General features: G+C 43.5%; 1 protein-coding gene across 5 annotated transcripts in view; it reads right to left on the reverse strand.

Moving 5' to 3' along the window:
• LOC134470340 (uncharacterized) overlaps positions 1-27,058 on the reverse strand; it is an 83,834-nt gene that overhangs the window by 12,458 nt on the left and 44,318 nt on the right. For 3 of the 5 annotated variants that reach the window (XR_010049929.1, XR_010049928.1, XR_010049927.1), the window contains exons 4-5: positions 10,199-10,308; positions 8,867-9,357 (exon numbers count right to left, since the gene is read on the reverse strand). The exons of 1 other annotated variant lie outside the window; for it this stretch is intronic. Coding sequence is in view for 1 of the 4 variants with exons in the window: in XM_063256790.1 (XP_063112860.1) it covers positions 11,470-11,485 (16 nt within the window). In the remaining 3 variants the exon portion in view is untranslated. Of the gene's footprint in view, positions 1-8,866; positions 9,358-10,198; positions 10,309-10,499; positions 11,486-27,058 lie in introns of those variants that run through there. One more of the 5 variants, XM_063256790.1, reaches the window with a different exon arrangement.

The raw sequence follows: 27,058 nt of genomic DNA on the forward strand, positions 1-27,058 counted from the left end.
AAATAAGAGAAGCCACAACCTTCATACTAGCATCCAAAAAAATGAAATACTTAGGTATTAATCTCATGAAAGAATGAAAATATCTATACAGGGAAAATTATAATACCATGAAAAAAGAAATGAAAGAGGAACTCAGAAAATGGAAAGATATCATTTGTTCATGGAAGGAAGAATAAATATTGTGAAAATGGCCATTCTCAAGCATTTCCCCTCCCTGGTAATCGGCGGCAGTGTGGCCCACTGCAGCCCTTCCAGGGGGAGAACTAGCAGTGTCTCCTGAGATCCACGCCATGTTGGAACTTAGGACTCTGGGTAGCCAAGCCAGCACCTCCCCTCCCTGGTAAGCAGCGGTAGTGTGGCCCACTGCAGCCCTTCCAGGGGGAGAACTAGCAGTGTCTCCTGAGATCCATGCCATGTTGGAACTGAGGATGCTGTGAGAACAAATGACCGTTCTGCCTCCCTGCTTAGCAATAGTGAACCTACTGCTACATGGCCTAGAGTCAATTATCCCACTTCCCCTATCCTCCTCTCCCCCCCCACCCATTAGCAAGTGGGAACCAGAAATCTGAGCATCTCCTGGGAGGTTGACCATAGCAAATAAGGGGGACTTCCTCCTACCATTTCTTTGAAGGCAAATATTTTTATTATTGTTTTGCTCTTTTCTGATTAATGGTACTGCTCTATTCAATATTCTGTTTTGATAAGTTCTATAGTGTTCTATATTTCATCTCATTTTGATATACGGGATTGAAAGAACAACTACTATAAAGATAACAAAATATACTGTGATACCTATTACTGTTTTCCCAGTAACCTGCTGTGAAGTTCTGTACCAATTTCACTGTACGATCTTAGTTGGCTTTATTCTGACTTGTTCTGTCGTATACTTTCAAAATAAAAATTAAAAAAAAGAAAGAAAATGACCATTCTCCAAAAACTGTTATACAGATACAATACAATCCCAATGAAAATACCATTAACATACTTCATAGATCTAGAGAAATCACTTCATGTGGAATCCAGAAGAGACCTGGAATAGCAAGGCAATTCTAAGCAGCAAAGGCAAGGCAGGGGGCATAACAATCCCTGATTTGAAGTTATACTACAAAGCAACCATAGTAAAATCAACATGGTACTGTTATAAAAACAGAGCCAAAGATCAATGGAATAGATTAGAAGGTACAACCACAACTACAAACACACTCAACCACCTTATCTTTGATAAAGGAGCCAAACAGGTTCATTGGAAGAACTACAGTCTCATTAATAAATGGTGCTGGAAAAACTGGCTCTCCATACGCTGAAAACAAAAACTAGACCCATGCCTATCACCATGTACTAAACTAAAATCTAAATGGATCAAATATCTGAATATTAAAAAAGAAACACTATATCTGTTGGAAGACAAATTGGGTAAAAACTTTGAAGACATAGGGTTACGTAGAGAATTCACAGGAATCAAACCACAGGGGAAATACTTCCCAGAATCAGTAACTGGGATCATACCTTATTAAAAAATTTCTGCATGTCAAAAGAAATTTGTGGATAGTAAAAAGAAAACCCACAAATTGGGAAAAAATCATAGTGAACTGTTCCCCAGACAAAAGACTTTTCTATAAAACATGTAAGGAATTTAAAATAATCAGACCCCCCAGATTCAAAGATCCAATCCAAAAATGGGCATCCAAGATGAATACAGAGTTCTCAGATGAAGAAATACAAATGACAAATAAATGAATGAAAAAATGTTCACCATCATTAGTCATTAGACAAATGCAAATTTAAAAATATTGAGATTCCATCTCACTCCAGAAAGAATGACCAGGATCAAGAAAACTACCAGCAACAAATGCTGAAGAAGCTGTGGGGAGAAAGGAACTCTTCTGCACTGTTGGCGGGAGGGAGGACTGGTGCAGCCACTGTGAAGGTCAGTCTGAAGTTTCCTCAAAACCTGGGATTGGAGGTCCAGTTCCACCCAGCTATTCCACTTCTAGGCATATTCGCAGAAGAACTGAAAACATCATACCACAGTGATATATGTGCACCCATGTGTATAGCAGCACAATTTGTAATAGTCAAATCTTGGAAACAACCTGAGTGTGCATCAACTGAGGGATGGATAGAAGAGTTGTGGTATTTTTATAAATGGAGTACTACTCAGCTATAAAGAATGATCTCATTGAGATATTTATAAATAAATGGATGCAACTTGAGACCATACTCATAAGTGAAATAAATCAAATTCACATGTACAAATACCAAATAGTTTCCCTAGTGTAAGAAATGGTACAAGCACGTAAGATTTTATGGTAATCATGATTCCCATTACATTGCTTTGAAGCCTTATTATGTTTTCATTCCTTAGTTGGAATAGTTTTGTTTTTCTTATGTGTGATGGTATAAACAGCTATTTTGAAGAAAACAAGACATTTTGGCAGTCATTACTGATTTAATATCATCATGCTTTGAAGTCCTACCATGCTTTTGTTCTTCTGTTTCCATTGGTTCTGTCCTCTGTTTTTGGAAATTAATATGTGTGATAGGATAAACAAATTTTCCATGAAAAATGAAATAATATAGTAGCCATTGTTCATTTTCTGTTATTTAGTTCTGAATGCCCTGTAATACTTTCATTCTCTTGAATGGTTTCATACTATTTTGCTGTTTGATACTATTGTATGTGAAAGTATGTTCAACTACTTCAAAGAAAGAGACATTATGTTAGCTACTGTTGATATCCAGTTGTCTTGACGAAAGTGCTGTGTTGCTTAAATTGTTCTGTTCTGATCTGCTTTGTTCTGTCTTGTTTTGTTGTAAACTCTTTAAAATAAAAAATATTGGAGAGAATTGGGTGGATGTTGGACTGCAGGTTTCCTTTAGTAACTGATTCAGAACCTGTATGAACCCAGAAGTGGAAGACTTTTCCAAACTCTATCAGCTCTGCTTGACCCTACCACGCAAGTTCAATGCCTACTATATATAGCAGCATAATAATTTATCCTTTATTTGGCCTCATTTCAATTCAAACAGCAGCTTCTAAGCCTCGATTCCCTTGACCTTGGTCAATACAATCAATAGGTAAATAATTCTCATCTACAGACTCTTCGGTGGCAGGGACTTTCCTTTCCCCTCAGGCTTTTGTGGAACCAGACTCAACATTGGGCTTTTTCCTCCCTCTGTCTCTTTCCAGCTAAGTGGTTGTGCGGCAGAATCACTTGGGTGAACTAAAAACTATGCCAGGACCGGGGATGTAGCTCAGCGGCACAGCAGGTTGTGAGTTGTGAGTTCAATTCCCGGTATCAAATAATTCATTCATTACTTAATTTAATATGACACCCAAACTTCACTTCTACACACTCAGAAAAATGTAGTGTCTGTATCTGAACTTCAATGAAATCCAGCATAAAAATTAGGAGAATTCATGTCAAATTTAGATCTTCAGTAAAAAGATATTAAAATGACCTAGAAATCCAGGGTCCATTTTCCAACTGGCAGTGATGCAGGCTGAGGACCTTGTCCATGGGAATATGGCTTTTCCCAGGGCATCGTGACTTGTGCTAATACTGCACACTGTCTCTACACCCAGATGGCACAAAAATGTACTCCACTGACTATCCTCTTTCCTAGCTGTTTCCAGGGCCTCGGAGCCACCCTCAGGCTGTGGCGCATGCATGTGTTCCGGGCTCATCCCGCTGGTCCTCAGCAGATGCCAGGACTATGTTCACAGCTGCCACTGAGGTGTGGAGCCTCTCAACCCTCCAGGCAGCCAGGCAGAGTGCTTCCCGCACAGAACAGTCCCTTCTCTTTCCCTCGGTGTAATGCACCAGCCCCTGTTCCCCACACACCCAGATAAGGAAAGGTCAGGAAACACTACCCTTCATGGAAGTGAGATTTGGGGTCCACAGACCTGGGATCCACTGTGAGTCATGAGGCAGCGCTGAGCAACATTTGATACCATGACCCCCTTATCTGGATCCCTGAATCCCTCCCAACCTCAGTGTGGACTCCATAAAAGGGCAACTCATGGTCATGATAACCTTTACATCACAGGACCAACATGGCAAACCCATGTGATCATGGCTTTGAAAATGTCACTCTCGCATTCTTCACCATTTGGGTGCCACGACAGAACAGGGCTGTGCAGGGTGAGCGCATGCAGAGGCCACGTGGGAGGCTACTCTCTCCGGCTTCCAGGTAGCTCAGGATGAAGACGCTGGGATGGTGAAAACAGACACTGAGTCAACACACACCTCACACTGAGTCTGTGAACCATTTGGAGCCACACATGGGGTCATGAGCATAAGGGCGATGCGGGTTGTTAAAGTCTCTGGATAAATCTGCCAATAAGTGAGGCACATTTAAGGCTTGTGTCAGCAGAAGAAGCCAACTGCTGGCCTTTTTTCCCCAGTGAGGTTGATATAGCTTTTTTAAAAAGCGCATCAGCTTCTTTGCTCACGTTTACGATGGAACCAGCAGGATGAGCTCTGTGAGGTCCTCTGTAGCAGTCCCACACACCAGCAGACACAGTTGACCTTTTAAGTGGCCTTTCCCTGTGTTATGCCCCTACTTCCTCCCAGACGAGTCACACCACATGATCCATACCCCCACCTTCTAAAAAAGGACAAAAATTTAAAAAACAAGCAAGTATGCACACTCCAATCAACCACGGAATAATCACGTGAACATGATCCACACAAAGACGGTGTCAGTGCTGCTATTTACACTAACGCCTGCCGCAGCCTCTCCTGGATCACACTCTCCTTCACCCAGCCTGGAGCCCGTCCCCGAGAGCCCAGCAGCCTCCACACGTGCCACACACCCGGTGCTCTGTGCAACTTTCCAAATTAATTATAAGAGAGATTCTCAAGTTCTTCAAAAAGTCACAATAAAAACTATTTTATCTTTTTCATGCTGTAATTGTGATCTGGAGCTTTGCTTTTCTTATTTCACCCAAGCACAGCACAACTCACGAATAAAATCTGACAAGTGTAATAACAGTCATTGGAGGAGCTCATCTGTAACAGCAGCCGTGCTCCAGTGCTCTGGGTACAAAAAGCTTTTGTACTTCAGCATCCCTTGTTTCTGGGATGGGCTTTTATCTAAAAGGAAGACCTGGGAGTGAGCTCCCCACTGCCTCACTGCCCTCCCACCACCCCAGGTTCCTGCCTTCAGCACCACACCTGAGACCATGTTTACTTTGTCTTTGAAGGAGGACATTTCTAATTAAGGAACAAACACAACCCAGAGGAGCTCTGCTCCACAGGACAGTGGCCTCAAAACACATCTAACTTCTAGCTCAAAAACATAGTCCAAACCACAAACCAACCCACAGAGTGGACAACTGGACATCTGAAAAGTCCCTTGCATGCTTGTAGCCACCTGACAAGACATCTACATCCACTCCACATTTTCTTCCAAGAAGTTTATTTCCTCAGTGAAGACAGCCAGGTCCCTTCTAAGTCTAAGCTCTGCTAAGTCTTGCAAAGAAATAAATGTGAAAAAGAAAAAGAAAAACCATCAGGATTTATCAAACGGCCCCAGGATGTCAGGCTTCAAGTTCTGAGGTTTCATTTTTTAAAACAAATCTATAAGCATCTTGTTCTATCACACATACTCAACCAGCTGGCTTCCAACTTGCCTTCCAAATACAAATTTTTTTTGCAGAGCTTGTTTCAAAACATGTAAGAGCAAAAAGGCATTTTAAAGTCACTCCTTGTCTAAAATTTGAAGGAGTGAGAGTTGCGACTGAGATCTGGAGGACTGAGCAATTTGGTAAACTTCTAACATTGTGGGTTTGTAGAGCTTTACAAACAAATCTAAGATTAGGCTGAGACCACAAAACACTTGTGACACTCAAGAAAATGAACCCTGTTATCATCATGAAAGCTAGAACGCAGAAGCATATGTTGTTTCCTTGCGTTTACTGTATAGATGCACCGTAATCACTACTTTTGGAAACTGCATGTCTGTCTTTTTTCATTTTCAGGTATACTATGCACTCCCAGACCCCAGAGGGTCTTGAACTATGATCCTTCTGCCCCTAGGACACATATAAAGCCCCAGTGGATGGCTGCTCTTCAGGCTATAGATTGTAGGGAGCTGAGTTTAGTAGCAGCAATGTCAAACCTAATATTAGATGACATTGAACCGCAGCTCATCACTAGCTGACACTTCATGACATCGGGCAACTCAACCGTGGTTATGTTCAAATGTAAAATAAAATTCACACACACACACACACACACACACCTCAGCTGTGCTTAAAGTTCAGGCATGATTCTGAATCTCTGACAAATAAAAAGAGGCAGCAGCTTGAACACTCATGAGAAAGAGCTGACTTTTGTGCCCACCATTTCAGTTTCGGGAACTCTGGGGATGATCATTTGGGGGTGCTGGAATGAGCCTTCCTTCCATCAGACCTCATTCTTTAAGGGGCCAAATGAGACTGGAGACTCTGCCAATGGCATTTAAAATTCTAACAGACATTGTCAAATGAGATCAGAGATCAGGCAGCAAACTTCATGTTTAGAGGCAAAAGGAAATGAAGATAAAGAGATTCCACAACCAGCCACATACATGCCTGTACTAACTATGCTTGAAATTATAAGTGATCTTGGGCTTTTTAAAAGTTTTTCTTCTGTTTTGTTTCATTTTTCTTTAATTGTACATATTTATACATTTCAATGTGCTATTTCAATGCATGTGCACAACGAGGAATGATTAGCTCAGGATAACCGGTACATCCGTCACCTTAAATATTTATCATTTCTTCGTGTTGGGAATATTCAGCATCCTCTCATCTAGCTACTCTGAAAATTACAATTGATTGCTATTAACCATAGTTACCCTACTGCTCCACAGAACACCAAGTTATTTGTCCTAGCCAACTGTACCTGTTCAGAAGAAAAGTTTGTTTTTAGGTCAAATGATCGTAAATGTCAAATCTCAAAGTCTTGCTCAATAGATATAGGCACTGACTTCTATCACCGTGAACCCTAATAAATAGCTCTCTATGACTCTGCTACCCCCGTTTACCCATCTTTGGGGGCCAAGAAACAGGCAACACTCTTTATATTCACTTTTCCCAGCAGAATTCTGGGAACCCACAGTGTAGGACACAACACAACCTGCATGAAACTAATCCAATGTGTACTTAATGGGACTTCCCATCCCCTGGTTCCAACTCTAAATGACACCGCTTCATGGTACCCTACTCACAGACCAAGTACAGAGAACAGAGCAGCCCACCCTGGAGAGTGCAACAAGAGAGATGAGTCAAACTCACTTGAGAACAGCATGAGAGGTGTGTGGTCCTTAACTGTGATTGCCAACTTGACTGGATTAAGAAGCCAAACAGGCTTGCAGCTCAGAAGGAATAAGAGGGGAAGAAGGAGAGAGCTGCTGCTTATCTCAAAAGCTCCACTCTGCTTGAGAGGGGGTGTCTTTTGGAACTGCCACTGCTCATGGACCTCAGACTCCAGTTTCTGCAGCATTTTAATGTGGACTCATACTCATAATTCTCCATAGAGCTTTCAGACTTTAATCCTAGACTGGTAATAATCCTTGATCTTTCTTGCTCTGTAGCTCCCAGCTTCTTAGACAGAGCAGCTACTGATCCACTAACTCACTGAGCAGAAGCCCTGGTGGACTCTCTCTGCGCAGATCCTGCAAGCCCCCTAATGCATCCTCCAGCAGATATAGATATTTTTCCTACTGATTTTGTTTCTTAAGAGAACCCTAACAAGTAAAAACTAAGTGCTATCTAGCCTAAACCTTCCACTGATGACATGTATCCAAAACATTTGGCATTTCTCAAAGCAAGTATTAAACCTTCTATTTTCATTTGTGAAGAGAATGTGGTGTTTGGCTCAAATAAATGAGCTGAGGCCCCAATGTCCCAGGGACAGGCAGCTTCATTCCCCGGCCCATACCACAGAGCTACTGTGTATTCTAGGACTTGTGATTGACACCCAGGAAAGGAAAATAAGTGTTTCTCTTTCTGGTTATGACAGCCTACAGGTAGCGAATGATGTCTACCCATTCCTCCCTGAACTATTAAGCAGAGTTTGAGATTCTGCATTTACAAGGACGACCATACACATGCCATGGGTATTTCTTCAAGAGATTTTGTGGACTCTTTGAACAGCAGGAATAATTAGGGGGCAGGAAACAAAGTGCAGGATGTTTGGAATAACAATTCTCCTACTTGGACCCACGAACACTGGTTCCATGAGGGCTGGTTTCCAGGTCAATATAGGAAGGACAGCTGTGTCCAACAGAAGTGAGTGCATCTCCGGGGGTCCACTAGGCGCAGCACCCTCAGCCAAGCTTGTGATTTATATGGGGTTCTGCCAGCCCTAGCAACAACTTAATCCAGCAGCTACTTGACCTGGCCTAGTAGAGTCAAAGGACAGCCTGCCCAAAGGTGGACGAAGCTGTCCTACTGAATGATGAGGGCTTCTGAGATGCTGCACAGAAAGTCAGAGGTTCTGCTTGAAGAGAAGGGAGCAAGCATGGATATTATGGCTTGTCAGCAGTGATGCGGTTCTATTGGTGCTCACAGGCTCTTAAATACCAGCCATAGCCCCTGCAGCATCAAGCAGGAGCACCCAGATGTCCAGGCATTTCAGTGTGGTCCTCATTTCAGTGAGGACCATGGATGCTCTGAAACTGAGCCCCTATGTCAGTCATTTAGGGGAGCACTGAGCCAAAACTCCACGGAAAATTGCAGCAAACAAAAACAGAGCAAATCACATCAGAGCACAGGAAGGTATGGGAAATAACAAAGAACCTAAGTACCCAGTATTCTGGAAGAATAAATATTTATATATTTTTTATTCTTTTATTTCTTGTGTATAACAGGATTAGATGCATTGTAGGTTCTTAAGTGTGGATAAGGTTCCTATCATCAAGCCCCTACCCTAAGAGAGATGATAGCAAGAAAGACAAGCTACAAAGTAACATAGAACAAAGATGAGTTAAATAGAATTTTGGAGACATTCCAGAAGAAACCCATATAATGTGAACTGAAGCCATCCAGGATGGGTAAGAGGAAATCGGAGTACACATGAAGAAAGGTAAAGAGGCTGACACATAGACAAGGACCTCTTTGTTTGACAAGACACTGAGAGTAAAGACAGGCAACTCAAAAGTGCAACATCCACTCAAGGGCCATAAGTAAGCAGGGAAGAGATGGCATCAGGAAAGGGACACTGTGGGTGATGAGAAGAGACAGCTGCGTTGGAGCCAGATTCATGGAAGGTCTCCAAGGTCGTGCTACACCGTTAGGGCTCTTCAGGACACCACTCTGTTGGGCAGCAGCACCGTGAGTCCTGGGGGAAGACCTGGAGGCCTGAACTGGAGATGCAGAAGATTAGCAATGGTGCAGTGGGGTGAAGAGTTGTTTGGGGTTTAGGGAAGGAGAGAGACGGACACGTGCTATGGACAGAATTGTGTCCCCACATAATTCACATGTTGAAGCTCCCGATGACAGGGTTTGGAGATGGGGCTTTTGATGCACTGGATTTCACATGACATCAAGAGGAAGGAATCCTCATGTCAGAATTTGTGCCAGTATAAGAAGGTCTTGAGTGCTCCCCATCTTTTTTTCTGCTGTGTGAGGATACAGCAAGAAGGTGGCCAACTGTAGGCCAGGAGGACTCTCACAGGAAGGCAACCACGCTGCCATCCTGATCTTGGCCTTCCCTGCCTTCAAAACTGTAAAAACAAAACGTCTATTGCATAAGCCACGCAGGCTATGGTAATTTGTTATGATAGCCTGAGCTGATGGGCACGGAGTTAAGGAGAAATGGGAAAACACAGCAAAACCACAAAAGCAGCACAGCCTGGCTCTGACCCCAGACTCTGCGGCAGGAGGTCTGAGCACAGATTCCGGCAGGACCCTGATTTTAGAAAGGATGAGTACAGGCCCCTCATAGCATGAGCCACAGACAAGAAGGTGGGTGATGACAGTGAGATTCCAGAGTGGAAAGAGAGCAGAAGACATTCACTTCAGACAGCCTCAGAATTTAGTGCACTAAAGTGACAGGTAGTGGAAGAGGAAGATAAAGGAGTGAGTCAAATAAGAAAAAATGGAACAGCCGAAACAGCTTCAGGGGACGATAGTGCAGGGAGGATTTGGGAAGTGCAAACCCCGAGGAGCAACAGGAAGAGCACAGCTAAGGCTGCTAATCAGTACCCATAGGGCCGACGTGGCTCAGTCCCACAGTCTCTGATGAGCATGGGCTGTAGGATTTATCCAAGGCTGGGCATCAGGGTGAGGCGGCAGGAGCGGTCCCTCTGTACCTGCTGTAGAGCAGGGAGATAAAACTGAGGGGCTGTTTGGAGCAGTGAAATATTTTGGAACTAGATCACGATGGTCATGGACAACATCACAAAGTAACCGATGCTGCTGACTTGTGCACTTTAATAGTTAAAATGGAAAATTTTATTATTCATTTTATTGCAACAAAAAATTTAAACCTAAGTAGAAAGTAAAACAAAGCCCAACACAAAGAAAGGTTGAAAGAAGATTTAAAAAGAGCCACAGAGATAATAATGAAGTGAGAGAATAAAGAGACGGGCTGTTCTGCAAATACAATGACTCCCCCATCACTGGGGAATTTCTGCCTCCAGTCGAAACATTCTTAGTTTCTCCAAATGTTAACACCATGGTATTTCTGCCCTCAACTGTCCATCCCAGCAGACCAACTGGTGAGTTTTCCTCAGGAAGCAGAAAGCTTAGAAGTAAATGAATACAAGCTCCTAGCAGAGTGTTCAGTGAAATGGTTCCTAACTGGGTCCATCAGTCCCTGACCATGTCTGGAGATCTGTATGGTTGCCACAGCTGGGACGTGCTACAGGCAGCAATTGAGTAGGGCCCAGGGGTGCTGCTATATAATATGCGCAAAGCTCAAGAAACAGCCACAGAGGAAAAAGAATGGTGTGGTCCACATATCAACAACCCAGCTCCAGGAGGACTACCATCTCCCATGACCTGGACATCGTGGCCCTGTTAAGGTGGCCTAAGGCTGATGGCATGCAGTCTTCTGGCTCATTCTGAACTTGCATGGATTAAAAACTCCAGGTCTTTTTCATGGAAGTGCTCTCAAGGCAGACTTGCTCTTGTGGTACTGAGGCTCTGGACCACTGGGAAGAGCTTCATATTCATCTCCATGAAAGTCCACCCTGTCAGCTTCAGTTCCTGGTTCCGGCCCATGGAGCTGCATACAGACCTCCTTCCAGCACTCAGCAAGGGAGCATCTCCTTCCAGCTCTTCATAGCTTCCAGTAGCAGCTCCCCAGTTAGGGGACCACACAGTGGGCCCTGGCTGGATGGGGCTGGTTGCTGGTCTGCAGCACTGTTCTAGATATTTGTCACCTACTTCAATCAACATGGATCGAGGTCTTTGCCTGATCACTACAGTTCAGAGGAGTTCTGCACCTGACAGCACCCACATCATCCTTCCCATCACAGCTCCTCTGTTCTGTGGGGAAAGGGAACAGAAATAGCTGCATTGTGTCAGATCAAATGCATGTGTGTATGCAGCCTGGGGGTGGGGGGTTGCTCCCATCTGCTCTTCGTATAATGGAAAATATGGGAGTCGAATGAAAGGCACTAAGGGTGTAGTTCTGTTTTGTCAGGAGAGCTATATGCACCTGAACTCTCTTCTAGGTCTAAAAGCAATCAAGTCTGCAGGCTGACATCAAAATTTCATGCTGTGATGTGATGTCAAATACAAATGCCCAGTGACAAGTTTATAGAGAGAAAATTACAGAAAGTAGATGGATTGTAACTTTGAAAACTGAATTTTTATGTTGCGATCATGTGTATCAAATCCATTACTTTATTTTATTTATGTCAGTTTAAGGCAGCCAATTATCTTTCCTTGAGAAGGGCTGTCTTTTCATGACATTCTCTTTCATCCTCTTCTTTGCTATAAAACTTCTTACCTTAGTAAATGTTGGTTAAATGAATAAATAGCAGTCAGTATGGTATTTACATGCTTACCTGGCAAAAACAAAACATAGAGAGCCTTATGGCTTCTTGCATTTGTTGTACAACTTAACCAGACAGTGAAACATGAAATTCTAGAAGCAGTTTACCCAAAGATCCAGTAAATATATCTATTATATTTTCATGCAATGAAAAATGCCACCCAGAATGGATTACATACAAAACCAGACAGAAGGAGCCCGGGAACAATGCTTGAGGCCTACATTAATTCACAAGTCAACACTCTTCGAGTGCATTTTTTGAGCTTACTGTAAATCCAGCTAACTGTATTATTAATGATCTTACCCAATGAACATGCTCAGAGACACAGCAAAGGATGAAGTCATCAGGAACCCCCAGGTACTTGGATTGTTTCCGTGTCACTGTGGTGTTTGCTTTGCTTTTTCCTCGCTCACCTTGCACTTCCCTTTCAATACATACGTTTCCCCCAAAAAGAGCAGACATGCAGCCCAGGTCTGGCCAGTCAGTCACCCATTCTCCTGACCACAGCGCAGCACTGGCCTGGGGATGACTGTAAATCCAACGACACCACAGTGTGACACAGGTGTAGAATTTCTGTTTCACCTATTTATGAAAAGGAAGCATCTCTCTGTTGGAGTTTTTAGTGCAAGCAGAGCGAACAGACATCTGAGAGCCCAAATGGCAAGGGAACGAGAGGGCAGACTGCAGCATGGGGAACGCAGGCACATAAGGCCCAAAGTCAAACTGGGCAGATTCCACGTCCAGAGGTCAAGAAACCATGAGCGAAGACGACATGCAGAGTATTCTGGAACCCGCTCCAGAGAGTTAAGAATTTCATTCCTAATGCTCCTGTCTGTTTAATTTAAATTATCTAAATTCTTTACAAGAATAGATAACAAGATCACAGGATTGTTTTTTGGAACATCCAATGTCTCTGTAAAAACTAATGGTGATGTTTATCCAGCCCTCAGCATCTCCCTCACACTCTCCCTAAGATTGAAGAACAGAAATCTGATGACCAAAACTAAGTTTGCTCTGTTTCTCTGGATACAATGCCCCTAGCTCAGTACTAAAACACCTTAAAAACACTGAGCCCCTCTTTCCACATTCCAACTACAGTGTGCTTTAATTTCCCAAAAGGAAAACCAGAATAAAGTTGGGGGAAAGTGTTGCTTCATTATCTGTTAGGTCTTCTGTTTCCAGCACGGGGTCCAATCCTTCCTATCCTTCCACTTCCCCCAGACACAGTGCCAAGATCTTGTAATCATGCTACTTTCTAGCAAAAGGGGCAGATTTCTCTAATTTTCTGTTGAAAGGACAATGATTTAGGAGAAAATAATTTTGTAGCTCTACCAGTCATAACTTCAACAGAAAAAATAAATATCAGAGAAAAACCACTTTGTGTTCACCATCTTCACAAAAGATACTTATGACTGTTGGCTGCCGCCAGAACTGACTACAGGAAGAGTTGTCACAGGATTATCTTACTGGATGTAGAAAAGCACCTGAAAAAAACCCACCATTCATCGTGACGAACATTCATTCTGATACAGGATGTCTACATTAAAAAAAAATACAGATGGCATTTTATTTAAAATTATGAATGCTTTCTCACTAAGATTGGTACAGAAGCTTTAGGCATTACAACTGTTCAGCAATGAATTAGAAGCCTTCATCAGTACAGTAAGGTAAGAAAAGAAACAAGATTAGGAAAAATGAAGGGAATCTGTCGTTATTCATTATTCATGATTGTAAATAAAGAAAACCTTATAGTAGCTGCAAAAATAAATAAAGCACTATGAGAACCAATAAGTGAATATAGAAAGGCCTCAAAACAAATGGTCAATATATAAAAGCTAATTTTACTTTTATAAAGTAGTAACATTTAAGGTTAAATGCAGTGCTATTTATTTAAATTGGCAAAAAATATAGTATCAAAGAATAAATCCCCAAGCTGAAAGATGTACAGCAATGCACTAAAAACTATGAAACATTTCTAAGATATATTTTAAAGCCCATAATTGATAGAGATACATTCACATCATTCACAGACTGACTCATGAAAAATTTAACACCTTGGTGCCTAATGGTTCATTTCTGGAATATCCTTCACAGTAGAACACAATGGAATTTGTTCTCTTCAAACACTTGTTCTTTGAAATTTTGTAGAAAACACATAAATGCATGCAAAAATCAAAATTTTCAATCTCTGGCATAAGCATGTTAATATTATGAGGTGAGCATTATCTCAAATTGATACAAATTTAATGTAATCAACAATTAAAATTCTATTAGAATTTTCTGAAGAAATTTAAAACTGACTCTAAAATGTACATTAAAATGGAAAGTACCTCGCATAGCCCAGCAATCATGAAAAAAAGAATAGAGGTGAAATTCCTATATTGTCTATTTCAAGAATAACCATAAACCTACAGTGATTAGCAAGCATGCAATTAGTGTAAGAATAAAGCTACAGACCAGTGGACAGAGTGGAAAGAACAGAAGTGGACACACCCTACAGTCACATGAGTTTTGATAAAGTCAGTGAAATATGAAAAATCCTTCTACTACCTGGTGACAAAACACTGGAGGAGATCTGAATGTTACACCAAAAACCGCATGCAAAAAACATTAATTCGAGTCGCACCATAGACTGAACATACCAGCTGGAACCAAGTAAACTCATAGAAAATGAAACTTCGTCAACTTCACAGTAAGCAAAGATTTCTGGGACAAGACACGAAAAGCTAACCACTAAAGAAAATGATAGTAATAATAATACATTAGACTTCATCAAACTTTAAAATTTCTGTGCATAAAAGCACTGTAAGAATATGTCAAACACTGAGAGAAAATATTTGTAATGGGTATTTCTGACAAAGAACGTGTGGCCCAACTATATTTAAGAACCCCCTAAATGATTTAAAAACAATAACAGCACTGTGGAATAAACTCCATGATAGAGCTTCTACCTAGAACTCACAAGGTCTTGTTTCCAATCCCCAGCACCACAAAAATAATAACACTGATGATGGAAAGTAAAAGCCTTGACATACAAGGCACACTGATACAGGAATAAACACACACACACACACACACACACACACACACACACACACATAAAAGCAGGCTAGCATTATCTGTCATCAGGAAAACTCAAATGAAAACCACAATGAAATACAACTAAATACACATTTTAATACCTAAAATCAAATACTCCATGTTTCCGAAGACGTAAAGCCACTGAAACTCTCATATTATGCTGATGGGCTTGGAAAATGGAAATCACTTTGGAGAACTCTGGTGATTTCTTATAAAATCACATCTCCCTTCTGGCCCAGCAACTTGATTCTCCTAGGTATTTATCCAAAATAAAGAAATATATATATATATATATATATATATATATATATATATATATATATATATATTTTCAAACTAACTGACAATAAAACGAACCACCAGGGCATGAAAAAATACAACCAAACCTCAAAAAACACCTTGTTGAGCAGAAGGAAAGACAAAGGACATCTGAAGCCAAAGCACAGCAAAGCTAAGTAGCTGGGGTGAGGAAGTGCTGGGAGGCCAGCCCCTTCCTGCATGCAAAGATGCCAACTGACAGGACAGGGCAGGGCACATGGGTGACTGACGTGGGGGTCCCAGCTGCACAAGCCAGGGAAACTACACACCACTGCCGCCTTTACAAACCTGGGGGTCACTCTAACATCTAGATCCCTCCCACTGACAATGATAACACAATCTCAGGCACTGCTCTCTGTACAAAGGTCTTCCAAATGGCTTCTTAATTTCTTCTTTTTTGGTGTGTCCAGACTACATAATATCGTGCTGGCCAAATTATATTCTTGCTGAAGAATTCGTATTTCTGTGCTTACTGTAAAAGATTCTGCTCTGAGCGGTGGCACACTGCTGTAATCCTAGCACTCAGGAGTCTGAGGCAAGAGAATCGCTGAAGTTTGAGGTCATCCTGGGCTCCACAGTCAGTCCAGGCTGCCTGAACTACACAGTAAGACTCTGTCTCAAAAAATGTATGTATATTCAGCATATTTTGTTTCTACTAATAAAATACATCACCATCAGCCCGGCTAAATAGATCATGTCAATAAAACTCCCCTTCGACAGCTTCCAGTTAGGCCTCCCACCTTGACAGTCAACATCACAGAGCCAGAAAAGGGCAGTTTTCAGTACCACTTGAAATGGGGACCTTTGTGTGCTAAGTGCCCACTACATGCCCATGGTTGGTGTCTTTACTGCATTTATAAAAGGGAGAGGACATTCATGTACTCCTGTGACACATTACAAATCAGAGATGAGAATGACCTGATAACTGCTGTTGGACATCGATTCAACTGGATTGAGAGTTACCTGGAGAATGGCAGAGGACTACCTGGGTCTTGTCTGTAAGGGCGTTCCCAGAGGAAGTCGGCACATCGGTCAGTGGGCTGAGGAAATGTGGGCAGGCTCCATCCACCAAGCAGGGGCCAGGAGGGCACAGAAATCTTCTCTTCCTCCTGGTGCCAGGATGTATGTTCTAATTTCTGTCTTAGTCACTTTATGCTTGTCGCTGAAACAAAATATCTGATGCCCAAGTTGGGAAAGGAAAGGTTTATTTCTTAAAGTTTTGGAGGTTTCAGTCCACACTCAGTTGGCTCCAAGGCAGGCGGGCATGGCTGGACACAGTTCATGGCAGCCATCCACAGCAAACCAGCAGAGAAAAACACACCTTCTTCCGGCCATTACATCACATCCTGGCTCCACCCCTATGTGGATGGAGCACTGACACTATCAATCCAAGCACTAGACAATGAACCATCACAAATATACAATGCAAGCTCCTGAGGCCTGGGGGACACACACATAAACCATGACATTCCACCCCTGGCCCCCAGGACTCACGTACATCCTTTATACAAAACAAAATTTAGTCTACCTCCAAGAGTTGCCAAAGTTCTAACTTTCAGCATTGCTGAACAGTCCAAGCCCCAAATCTCCTCCATGATCTATGGCAAACTGTAACTGTAACCCCTGTACAAATGAAACAAGATTAAACATTTCTGAAATGCAAAGGCACAAGATGAACATTACCATTCCAAAAGTTACAAACAGGGGAATATAAAGTATTGGAAACAAAGCAACAAGTCCAGCATCCAGCAGGATGAACATTAAGCCCTAGAGTTCCAAGCTCAGCATCTGAAGCAATCTGGTTGCAAACTCCAAAAGCCTTGGGTGATTCTACCCTCAGGGCACCTCTGGCGATTTCAACTCCTGCAGCTTTTCTCTTAAATCTTCTCTGCTCGCTTTTTGCAGCTTCCCTTGGATCATCCACATTCCTGGCTTTTCCAGACTTCTGGGGTCTCCACTGCACCTTCGGCTTCACCCTTACATCTTCACAAACTGCCCTCTCAGGGGCACGCTGCTTGGCCAGCCAGGCCCTTTGCAATCGAGGTGGAAGCCGTTTTACCCTCAGAATTCGTGCATTTTCCTTGCACCTAAAATCAGCACCTTGTGGATGCCGCCAAGGTTTGCTGCTAGCTGAAGCAGTAGCCAGGCTTTTCTCTCTCTTTTGGCGGTAGGGGTCAGTTGCCTGGATCGCAGCGCTGTTTACCTGATTGTGATGAAAAGCTTCTCTGTGTTGCCACCATTCTGGAACCTCACTTGGCCTCTGTCGCCATTCTGGAGCATGGCACTCTGTATCTTTTTCCTCTGAGCAAAATTTTTCATCTTTGCTGTGAGGCTGCACAGGGTGGGGACCTGCTTCCTGGGATGCCCCGGGGCCATCTTTCTTATCTCTCTGTTTCTCCTCAGGAATCAAAATCTCAACTCTGTCTTTACAATCCACACCCTCCCTGGAATCTTCCTTCGGGCCAAACTCACAGCATTGTAAATTATCCTGCCCGGCTCTTTGCTCTTGATTTGAAACATATAGCTGGCTAAAAGCCGCCAACAATAGCCATGCCACAGCCTCAACATTTGGTTACTTTTTAATTTCTTTTTCAAGATTAATCAGTCCATTGCCCTTTGTCTCAGCGATGAGTAAAAAGTAACCAAGACAGAAATGTGGTACCAAGGAGTGGGGTTGTTTGTTGTGACTATACCTGGCCATGTTTTTCAAGAAGCTTTGGAAATGGCTTGTGGGCAGAGTTTGGAAAGGTTTGGACATGTCGCCTGGATGCATAGAGCTGGAGCAGCGTAGGCTGTTCTGTAGAGGAGATTCTGGTCAAAGCTCAGGAGACCAGATGGCTGATGATAGAAAGCCTGATGGTAAAGACCAGGCTTGGGAGGTTTCTGCTGGAAAGGACTGCATTGGTTGTTGGACTCCACATGATGTGTGTTATGGCTTGGCAGAAAGTTTGTCTGCATTTTGCTCCTGCCCAGAGACTTTGCCTCAGATCAGAACTCCTGGCTCTCGCACTTCTGTGCCCCAGGAATCACACTGGTAGCCAGCTCAGGCCTTCAGCATAAGCCTGAGAGCTACACCACTGTTTCCCTGGTCCTGAGGCATCTGGATGTGTGCTGACCTATGAACCAGCATCCTGAAGTCTCCACCTTGGAAACATTCTGTCCTGGAGCTGCTTAGCCTTCATAATCATACTTCAAGTGCACCTAATAAATCCCCTTTCTTGTGTGTACATACACACACACACACACACACACACACACACGTCTATTGGTTGTATCTCTCTAGAGATTCCTAATTAATACAAGTAGGTAAATTTCTTGCTCGGATCAATGCCCTAGTAGGTGGACCGTACAGTTTGAACACAAATCTGTTTGGCACCAAACCATGCCCTTCCATTTGTTCATGCCACCTTAAAGTTCTTGCAAAGCTTTGACCATTGTTTACAGATTCCCAAAGAACTTTAGTCTACAGAGTAAGATCCAAGGTCCTATAGACTCTGAGCCTCTCCCTCTACCAACCAACACCATCAAAAGACATCACCTACCTTCAGGCATGGTCCAAACAACCAGAGAAGACTTTACTGACCCAGGAGACATGGATTCTGGCAGAGCTCTGCCACTAACTGGATCTTCAATGTCTTTGTTTCTTTGCCTACTAAATAGGACGATAGTCTCCCCTCCCTGCTTCCCAGTGTGATTTTTAGTTAAATAATTAGAGCTGGCAGACTTTGCACAGGCATGAAATTCTTTGCCCTTGTGAAAAAAAGAATTTCAGTCTGCAAAGAGATTCAGAAGGGAGAAGCAAAAGGAATCCTGAACAGGGGCTGGGGATTTAGCTTAGTGGCATAAGCACCTGCCTTGCAAGCAAGCAGTCATTTGTTTGATCCCTGGTACCAATAAAAAATGAAAAAGACAAAAAAAAAAAAAGGAATCCTGAACTTAGATAACAGAATGAAAGATAGCAGTCCAGCCAGTTCTTCCTGTATGTTCTTGGACAAGTACTATCCCTGCTTTGGGCTGTAACAGTTTCGCATAGGTGACTCCACCATGCCATGTCATGAATCCTTCAAGTAGGACCCCATTAGGATTTAAACTGAGGCTGTCACTGGTGGCAAAGCCTTGTGTACTAAGACAGGGCTTCTGGAAGGCAGGAGGATACTGAAGGCAGATAGCTGACTTGCTGTTAGGATGCGGGATCTGGATGGCATAGGTGGGTCACTGGGGGAGTGGCCTGGAGGGATTATTCCGCTTTCCTGCTCCTTCCTTCTCTTTCAGCTTCCTGGCTGTCAAGATGCAAGAAGCTCTCCTTCTAGGAGGCTCTTTTATCTTGCTGGTTTTGCATTTGAGGCTGTTGACATTGGACTGAAATCATTAGACAAAGTTTTTGTTTTTGGCACCAGAACTTAAACTCAGGAATTTGTGCTTCCCAGGCAGGTGACTGTGCCACTGTGAGCCAAAGTAAACCTCTCCTCCTCTAAGTTGCAGGTGTTGGATCTTGTTTCCCAGCAATGGGAAGAATGACAGACACAGACCCACTGCCCAGGGGTAGAACATACCAGTCTTTTGGATGGGTCTCAAACTCGACTGAAAAGTAATGGCCTTTGTGTTAATGTGTGAAGACATAGCACTCGCATTTTAAAGTGCTATTTTTGGGTACAGCTAACGCTTACAGCTAATTTACTCAACAGGTTAGCAGAATTTTAACAGTCAACTAAAATTAGAGGGCTGCCAGGTTATTTAGGTTGCAAACCCTGGCAACAGCAAAGGCTCGGTCTGTGTATGAAAATGTGCAGCTGTCTGTAAGGTCCACAGTTTACAGAAAAAATACACAGATATCAACACTATTATCTTTAGTTGATTGTGCTGTGATAGCAGCCAATAAATTAATGTTACTAAGCTTCATAATTATCTATTTAGATTGGCACTGAGTGATTCAGCTTACCCTACTATGTGCAGTGATGCATAATGGACCCACAGCACTTGGGGACTATAATTTCAATAGTCTTCAAGACATAAAAGAATTAGGCAGCTAGTCAAACCACAAATATTTACTGAGCTTCTATCATGTGATAAATTCTATTCTAGGCTTCCATCTTGTTCCTAACACAAAACTTTTATTTCCTCCTAAACTGTACATTCCTGTGGTAGACTATAAACAAAAATCCGTAAGAACAGAACAAGTAAGTAATGTCAGGTATCAAAAAGTATAATGGAAAAGATAAAATAGGATAATTTCATATATTAAAACTGAGAAGACTCCTTCAGCCAAAGTGATGTTCAAAGACTTTTGTGAGCAGGGAATAGGTAAGGTCACAAGAGGCAGGCTTAGGAAATGAGGGAGGACTGCATTCCACACAGGCAGATGAAGAGGAGAGGAGAGCAGGTTCTGGGGCAGGAGCAAGCTTGGAGAGCATCGTGGTTCCTATGGTCATTCCGCAAAGGGTACCATCTTTCTTCTGCCACCAAGGACACAACACAATCTTCTGACCCTGAGGTGGCCAATGACTCTGCTTTGGCCGGTGGATTACAAGAAGATATGAAAAAAGCAAAGGGCTAACTTCTGCCTGTGCCACAGACTGCTCCTCTCAGGTTACTGCCTTGCCAGGAAAAGAGCTTTCTCTTCATCCTGGGCTCCGAAATGATACACACGTGAGAAGAGCAGATGTCAGTGTAAACCACTGTGCATGTCCAGGCCCACATGTCTGGGTTAAAGCAAAACCTGGATCTCCTGATTCAGGAACTTGTAGTCCTATAGGAAGAATAAACGCTTATCCCTGAGTGGTCCTGTGTTCTGAAGACGTTTATTCTATAGCAACAGCTGACTGATATAACAAAGAATTGATCTGATTAGAGTAAGAAAAGTAGATGTGTAGCAGTATGGATGAGAAAGAGACAGATAAGGAAAAGCTTCCCAAGACGGCTGTTCAGCTTGAACTTCATTCTAAGTGTACAAGTGCCTGGAGAGTGTTAAGCAACAGTAAAACCATGTCACTGCCACATGCAGAACAAACCGCACAGGTGCAGAAGTGGAGAGTGGGTTACCAGTGAGGAGGTCATTGTGACATTTCCAATGAAATGGTAGTAGCTTGGAGTAGAACTGTAGCAGTGGAAATAACAATGACATGATTTAATTCAAGATACATTCTGGTGCAAGGGGAGATGAAGCTATCTAATGGTCAGGATTAGGGATACGATAAAGATAAGACTGCTCAATTATGGTCCCAAAGTTTTGGCCTTGAATAACTGGATAGATGATGCAACTATTTACTAAGATGGGAGCTGGGGAAAATAGATGTAAAGACTTGGAGAACAGAAAGGATGGGTGGCTTGGTGTTCTGTGCTGGAGAGGCTAACTAGCATACTGTGTATTCAGTTATTAAGGGAAGGATGTTCTTGGAATGTAAAGCTGAGTGCCATGAGCACACAGAAGGTATCTGAAACCATTAGGTCTCACAAAGAGCCCTTGAAAGACTGGGAAGAGACAGACACAACTCGAGCCATGTTAGGAATTGAGGACAAAGTAGCAAAGATCAGAGGGAAATAAGAGTGTGAAATAGAGAAAAGAAGGCAAGGATGGTAACAGGAAACCTGGGAGAAAATTACGGGTCCACTTTGATGCATTCACAACTTTAGCTGCCAAAGAAAACATATAACTAATTGTAGAAGAAAGCACAGGAAAAACACTGATCAGAAACATCTCAGTTTATGACAGTTCACCTCTAGAAAGAGATGATAATTTTGGTAAGAGTTCTTAAGGTTCTTATATCATGTGTTAAGTGGATTTTAGTCAAAAGGAGTTTAAAAGACAGCGATTATAATGGTTTCAGTGAGTTCTCCAATCCCTGTAGCATCTTCAGCTAACAGCTAGCAAGGAAACTATATTAGCTCAGCACAGGTCAGCTGGCCTATGGACCTATGGGGTATTTGTGCACATAGCCATTCCAGGTAGAAAGAACAGAACACAAACAGCTTTTTTATACTTGAATGTCTCCTTCTATCAAAAGAAAAATCACTGCTATGTACTGGGGATATAATGGGGAAAAAAGTAGGGTTTTCAGTATGTCATGAAAAATAATAATAATATACCTCCCAAGTGTTATGGTTTGTGTATGGATGCCCCCCACCTCAAGCCTCCTGAAATCATGGCTGTGACTGAGTCTAGCATTTGCGATTGGTTTGTTGTCTGGCTGGGATTGGTGGTGTGAGTGCTGCACTCCTCTGGGGCAGAGCCAATACACAATGTAAGGGTGGGAAGCAGGCCTGCTTTTCCTCTTTTGGCCTGTTTGTTCTTTCCACCTGTGGCTGCCATGAATAGCTGCCTCTCATGCAGGCCAACTTGCCTTACAGCCAGCTGAGTGTAGATTGAAACCTCCCCAAACTGTAAGCTAAGTAAACCTTTCCTTGCTTCACTTTGCATGTTAGGTATTTTGTCTCAAGGAAAAGAGAAAAGTAACCAAGACACCACGGGAAGCCCAGATCTTTGAGCCTAGAAGAAAGGGATTTAGTATTTGCCTCCACTGGGGGGATTTCCAGTTCAGTTTCCTCTTGGCTTCTCTCTATCACCTCTCTGAACTCCGTTTGGCCTGTAGTCACTGAAGTAAAACATGGCCCAGGACCTTCACCAGCAGGAGAAAATGTGACATTCACAACTTCTTACCACCAACAGCACCCGGCAGCAGCCAGGATGCTGGCTAAGAGATTTATCTTATAAAAGGAAGTCCTCACCAAGCCCATCTCAAAACCTCAACTAATAATAAAAATAAGACTTTGCTGGCTCGTTGCCCTTGAGCCTTCTGTTGCTCAAGGTGTGGTCTGTGAAAGAGCAGTGACAATGTCTCCTGGGAACTTGCTAGAAATGTAGAGTCCCTGAGGATTCTACATTGAGGTAGATTCACATGTTAGCAAGATCTCCAGAGGTTTTATGCACATGTTAAAGTTTGGGAGCTGTTACCTCCACCATACATTTCAATGGGCTTTGCAGGAAAGTGAAAATAACACAGAACTACCTTTTGTTCACCTTGATCAATTATCCCACCTTATCTCTGTGAACAGAATCCTGGAAACTGAGAGAGATTTACACACAACTTGCAGTGTTCCATGGCAGAATTAACCTTGGTGTATTCGGGGCTCCTCCACATTTTCTCTGACATACCTCCCACCACCACCAGCCACTCTCCAACTAAGTCACAATCTCTAGAAAATCCCTCGTCATATTAACAAGAATAAAACAAAAGAGCCCAGGGATCTTGGCAGCTTGATGGGAAGGATTCTAAGCTGCTTCCCTGCTTTTGAATCCTAATCATTAGGGAGATTAGGAAGTCCTCATCATGTTTATGGCATTCGGAGACCTGGAAGTCGTTTACAGCACAGAGGGAAGACAGTGCCAGGGGGCAGTGCCAGGTGATGCAATGTGGCATTTCTTAAGACACAAGAAAAGCTAAGCAGCAGTGCCAGTGAAGGGACCATAGAGGAGAAACAAGAACGGCTGGTACCTGGAATACTAAGAAGCAGACCTTCATTGGGGAGCCAAGAAGGCTTCAAGAGCCGATGTGCACACAAAACATGGCTTCTGGGCTAAGGAATGAGAGCTCAGGAACCCATGGAGGGCCAGAATCACCTTAATAGTTGGTTTTGGTCTTGAGATGAAAACAGGAAAAATCAGGGAGAGAAAGGAGAAGGGGAAAGGAAGAGGGTGTGAGGTCTAAAAGTGGCAGCAAAGGAACCGAAGAGGAGGCGGAAGCCACTTTCATAAAAAGTTCAACCTGGAGGAAAGAGGAAGGGAACACAGAAGGGAATTGAAAATAAAATATTAAAAAGAGCAGACTCGAGATCTTTTTCTGCAGGCTAAGAGGTGCTAGGAGAAGAACATTCCAGACATCACTGACACAGAATGTAACTGGAGCCCACAGAAGTCAGATTCCAGGAGGAAAGGCCCAGCTGGCGAGTGCTGCAAGCTCAGGAGTCCCCCCAGGGGGCTCTGTTAGAACCCAAGGGGTCCCAGGGTTGGGGGCAGCCTCAGGGGTGGCTGTTCCCTATATGGTCCCGTGAGGCTAAGAAGGTTTTTGGTTTCTGCATGTTTGGAAAATGGTACGGAAGAGGAATAAATGTTTGGGCAATAAATGCAAGGGCACTGGCAGCTCACCTGTCATAAGTGAGCATGCTGCTCCTCGCCAGAGTTAAAGACACATGTGTACAACTCACAGAGAGTAAGCGAGGCAGGAAACAACCTTGATGCACATCCACAGATTTGTGGATAAAGAAAATGCCCCCCTCATCTGTGTGTGTGTGTGTGTGTGTGTGTGTGTGTGTGTCTGTGAGTCTGTGAGTCTGTGTGTCTGTGTGTAATGAGCCATCAGGAACAGGTAAATCCTATCCTCTTCAGGAAAAATGAATGGATCAAAAAACTCTAAGGTTAAGTGATATTAAGTCGGACAAAGTTACATACCACATGATTTTCTTTTCTTTTTTTTTTTTTTTTAACTTTTTATCGGTACCAGGGATCAAACTCATAACCACCTGTTTACAAGGCACGTGCTTATGCCACTGAGCTAAATCCTCAGCCTCCACATGATTTTCTTATACGAAAACATAAAACATCAATTAATTAAAAAGAAAAAGAAAGGTGAGATCTTCAAAAGCAGGGAGCCAGACAGCTCGGAGGGAGGAGGAGAAGGGATGGAGGTGTGGAGAGAGGTCACACGTACTGAGAAAGACCAGAGAAAGACACATGTGTGCCTGTTCCTCCCTACAGATTTGACTGTTGTATGTCACGAACACAGTGATTTAAAACTCACACGGGCTTCCCAACCCCAGACACACGAGGTCTGCTCAGCCTTTTTCATCCAGGAACATCTTTTTCCCAGTTTAGGGACCAGGAATAAAGTAAGGTAAGAGAGGAGGTGTAGTCTGGGACTCCAGAGAGCCAGGACCATTTTTATCACTTCCAGGACAGATGCTGGACAAGCCAGCTTGCTTATGAAAACCAAGAAGATTAGCAGGGAGCCCCTTGTACAGCAGGGAAGAGGCCTGAGCAGAGGAGAACCAGCCTGGCCGGTGGGATGCACACAGGAAGTGTTGCCTTTCTCCTCTCACTGACTCCCAGGCTCCATAAGGACAGGGGCTCCTGTCCCCTACAGCCACAGTAATTTAAGCACCTGGAGCTGTACATGGCAAACAACAGCTGCTGAATAAACACGCGTTGAACGGACCGCTCATCCCCTGACTCTGCTGGCCAGGACACAGGTGGCGTCCAGGAAAAAGGGCATCTGAGCTGCTGTCTCTGGGTTGTTGTCTGTCTCCCTAGAATCCTCTAAAACCCACCTCCCTTGACCACTGGAGCTGCCCAGGCCATTTCACCTCCTTTCTCTTTCCTCCCACAGTGGGGACAGGTCAGCGCCTCTCTGTGTCCAGGGCATGCCTGGGCTGTAAAGGGGACATCCGTTAGCCTGGCTGCTGATTATCCAGCTATATTCTCCAAAGCCCCACTGCACATCACCTGAGCAAGGGCCCTGGCACCTTCACATTCCGAGGGTTTGGAGAAGGCCCCGTCAAAAGAATGACAGGTGTGGCGCAGGGCTTTCCCATGCTAAAGCTTCTGTTCTCTCTCCCTCAACACAAAATGTAAATACAGGCAGGCAGCTGGGTTACTGTCTCCCAGGAACCTTTAAAGAGCTACAGAGCACAGAACGAGATCCAGAGATGAAGCATTCATTCATGTCCAGCATTTGTCTCCCAAGCAGCAGCCTGTCAATGTGGCGTGAGTCCTGTCCAGATTCAAACACAGCACAAGGACACAGTAACACTGACAGTGCACAAGTTCACTTTTACCTGAGGGCCTCTCTTCTGTATATCTCACTAGGCGGTATCACCAAGTCCCAGAAGGCGCTGTAAGCCACCACACCTCCCTCCTAGGCTCTCTGCGGCTCCATGGAGCCTCGCCCGAGCCTGGTCGCAGCAAGTGTGACAGAGGTTTCCACAGTAACAGCCACGCGAGTCAGCACAGGAGCACAAGGTGGCTACTGAGCATTTGAACCATGGTTAGGGCAATGGAGTCTTCAATTCTTAGTTTTATTTGCTTTAATATGAATTCCAATTTAAATAACCCATGAGTCCTCAATAGCGGGGACTGCATTGTACAGCTAAGGCACTGAGAGAGCCCTACTTGAGCTCCTTTTCTGATTCCTCAGTGCCCGGCTTCTCCAGAAGGAAACGCCGTGCAGGAAACACTAACTTCAGCAGAGTCTGCACCCACTTCGTGGGGCCAAAGCACAAGCACCCTGCCTGCCACCTCCAAGGAATAAACAAGCCCTGGCCCTGCCATCACAGAAGCACTTAACCAACGAGTTTCTAAGGCTCCTCTGCAGACATTGTTTCCCTGGTCACGCATGGCCCTGGGAAAAGAGTATTATTTCCCTCACTCCACAAGGGTTGTCCTGGGCCAAGGGCCTGGCTAAGGTGGAACTCAAATCCAGGTCCCAATCTAGAGGCTGTGTTACTATTCGATTTTACCAGTGAAGAATGAAGGAAAAAAGAAAAAAAAAAAAAAAAAAAAAGAAAAGAAAACTTTTTCCTGGAAAACATCCGATGTTCTTAGAGGAGTACCAGTACTAAATGACCCAGATTTTGATTCGATAGCCCCTGAGACCCATCTCTCCCAGGACCTCAC

Source organism: Cavia porcellus, unplaced genomic scaffold (genome assembly GCF_034190915.1).
Source record: "Cavia porcellus strain 051 isolate PalLab524CR breed Dunkin Hartley unplaced genomic scaffold, mCavPor4.1 scaffold_9, whole genome shotgun sequence".
Lineage (NCBI taxonomy): Eukaryota > Metazoa > Chordata > Mammalia > Rodentia > Caviidae > Cavia > Cavia porcellus.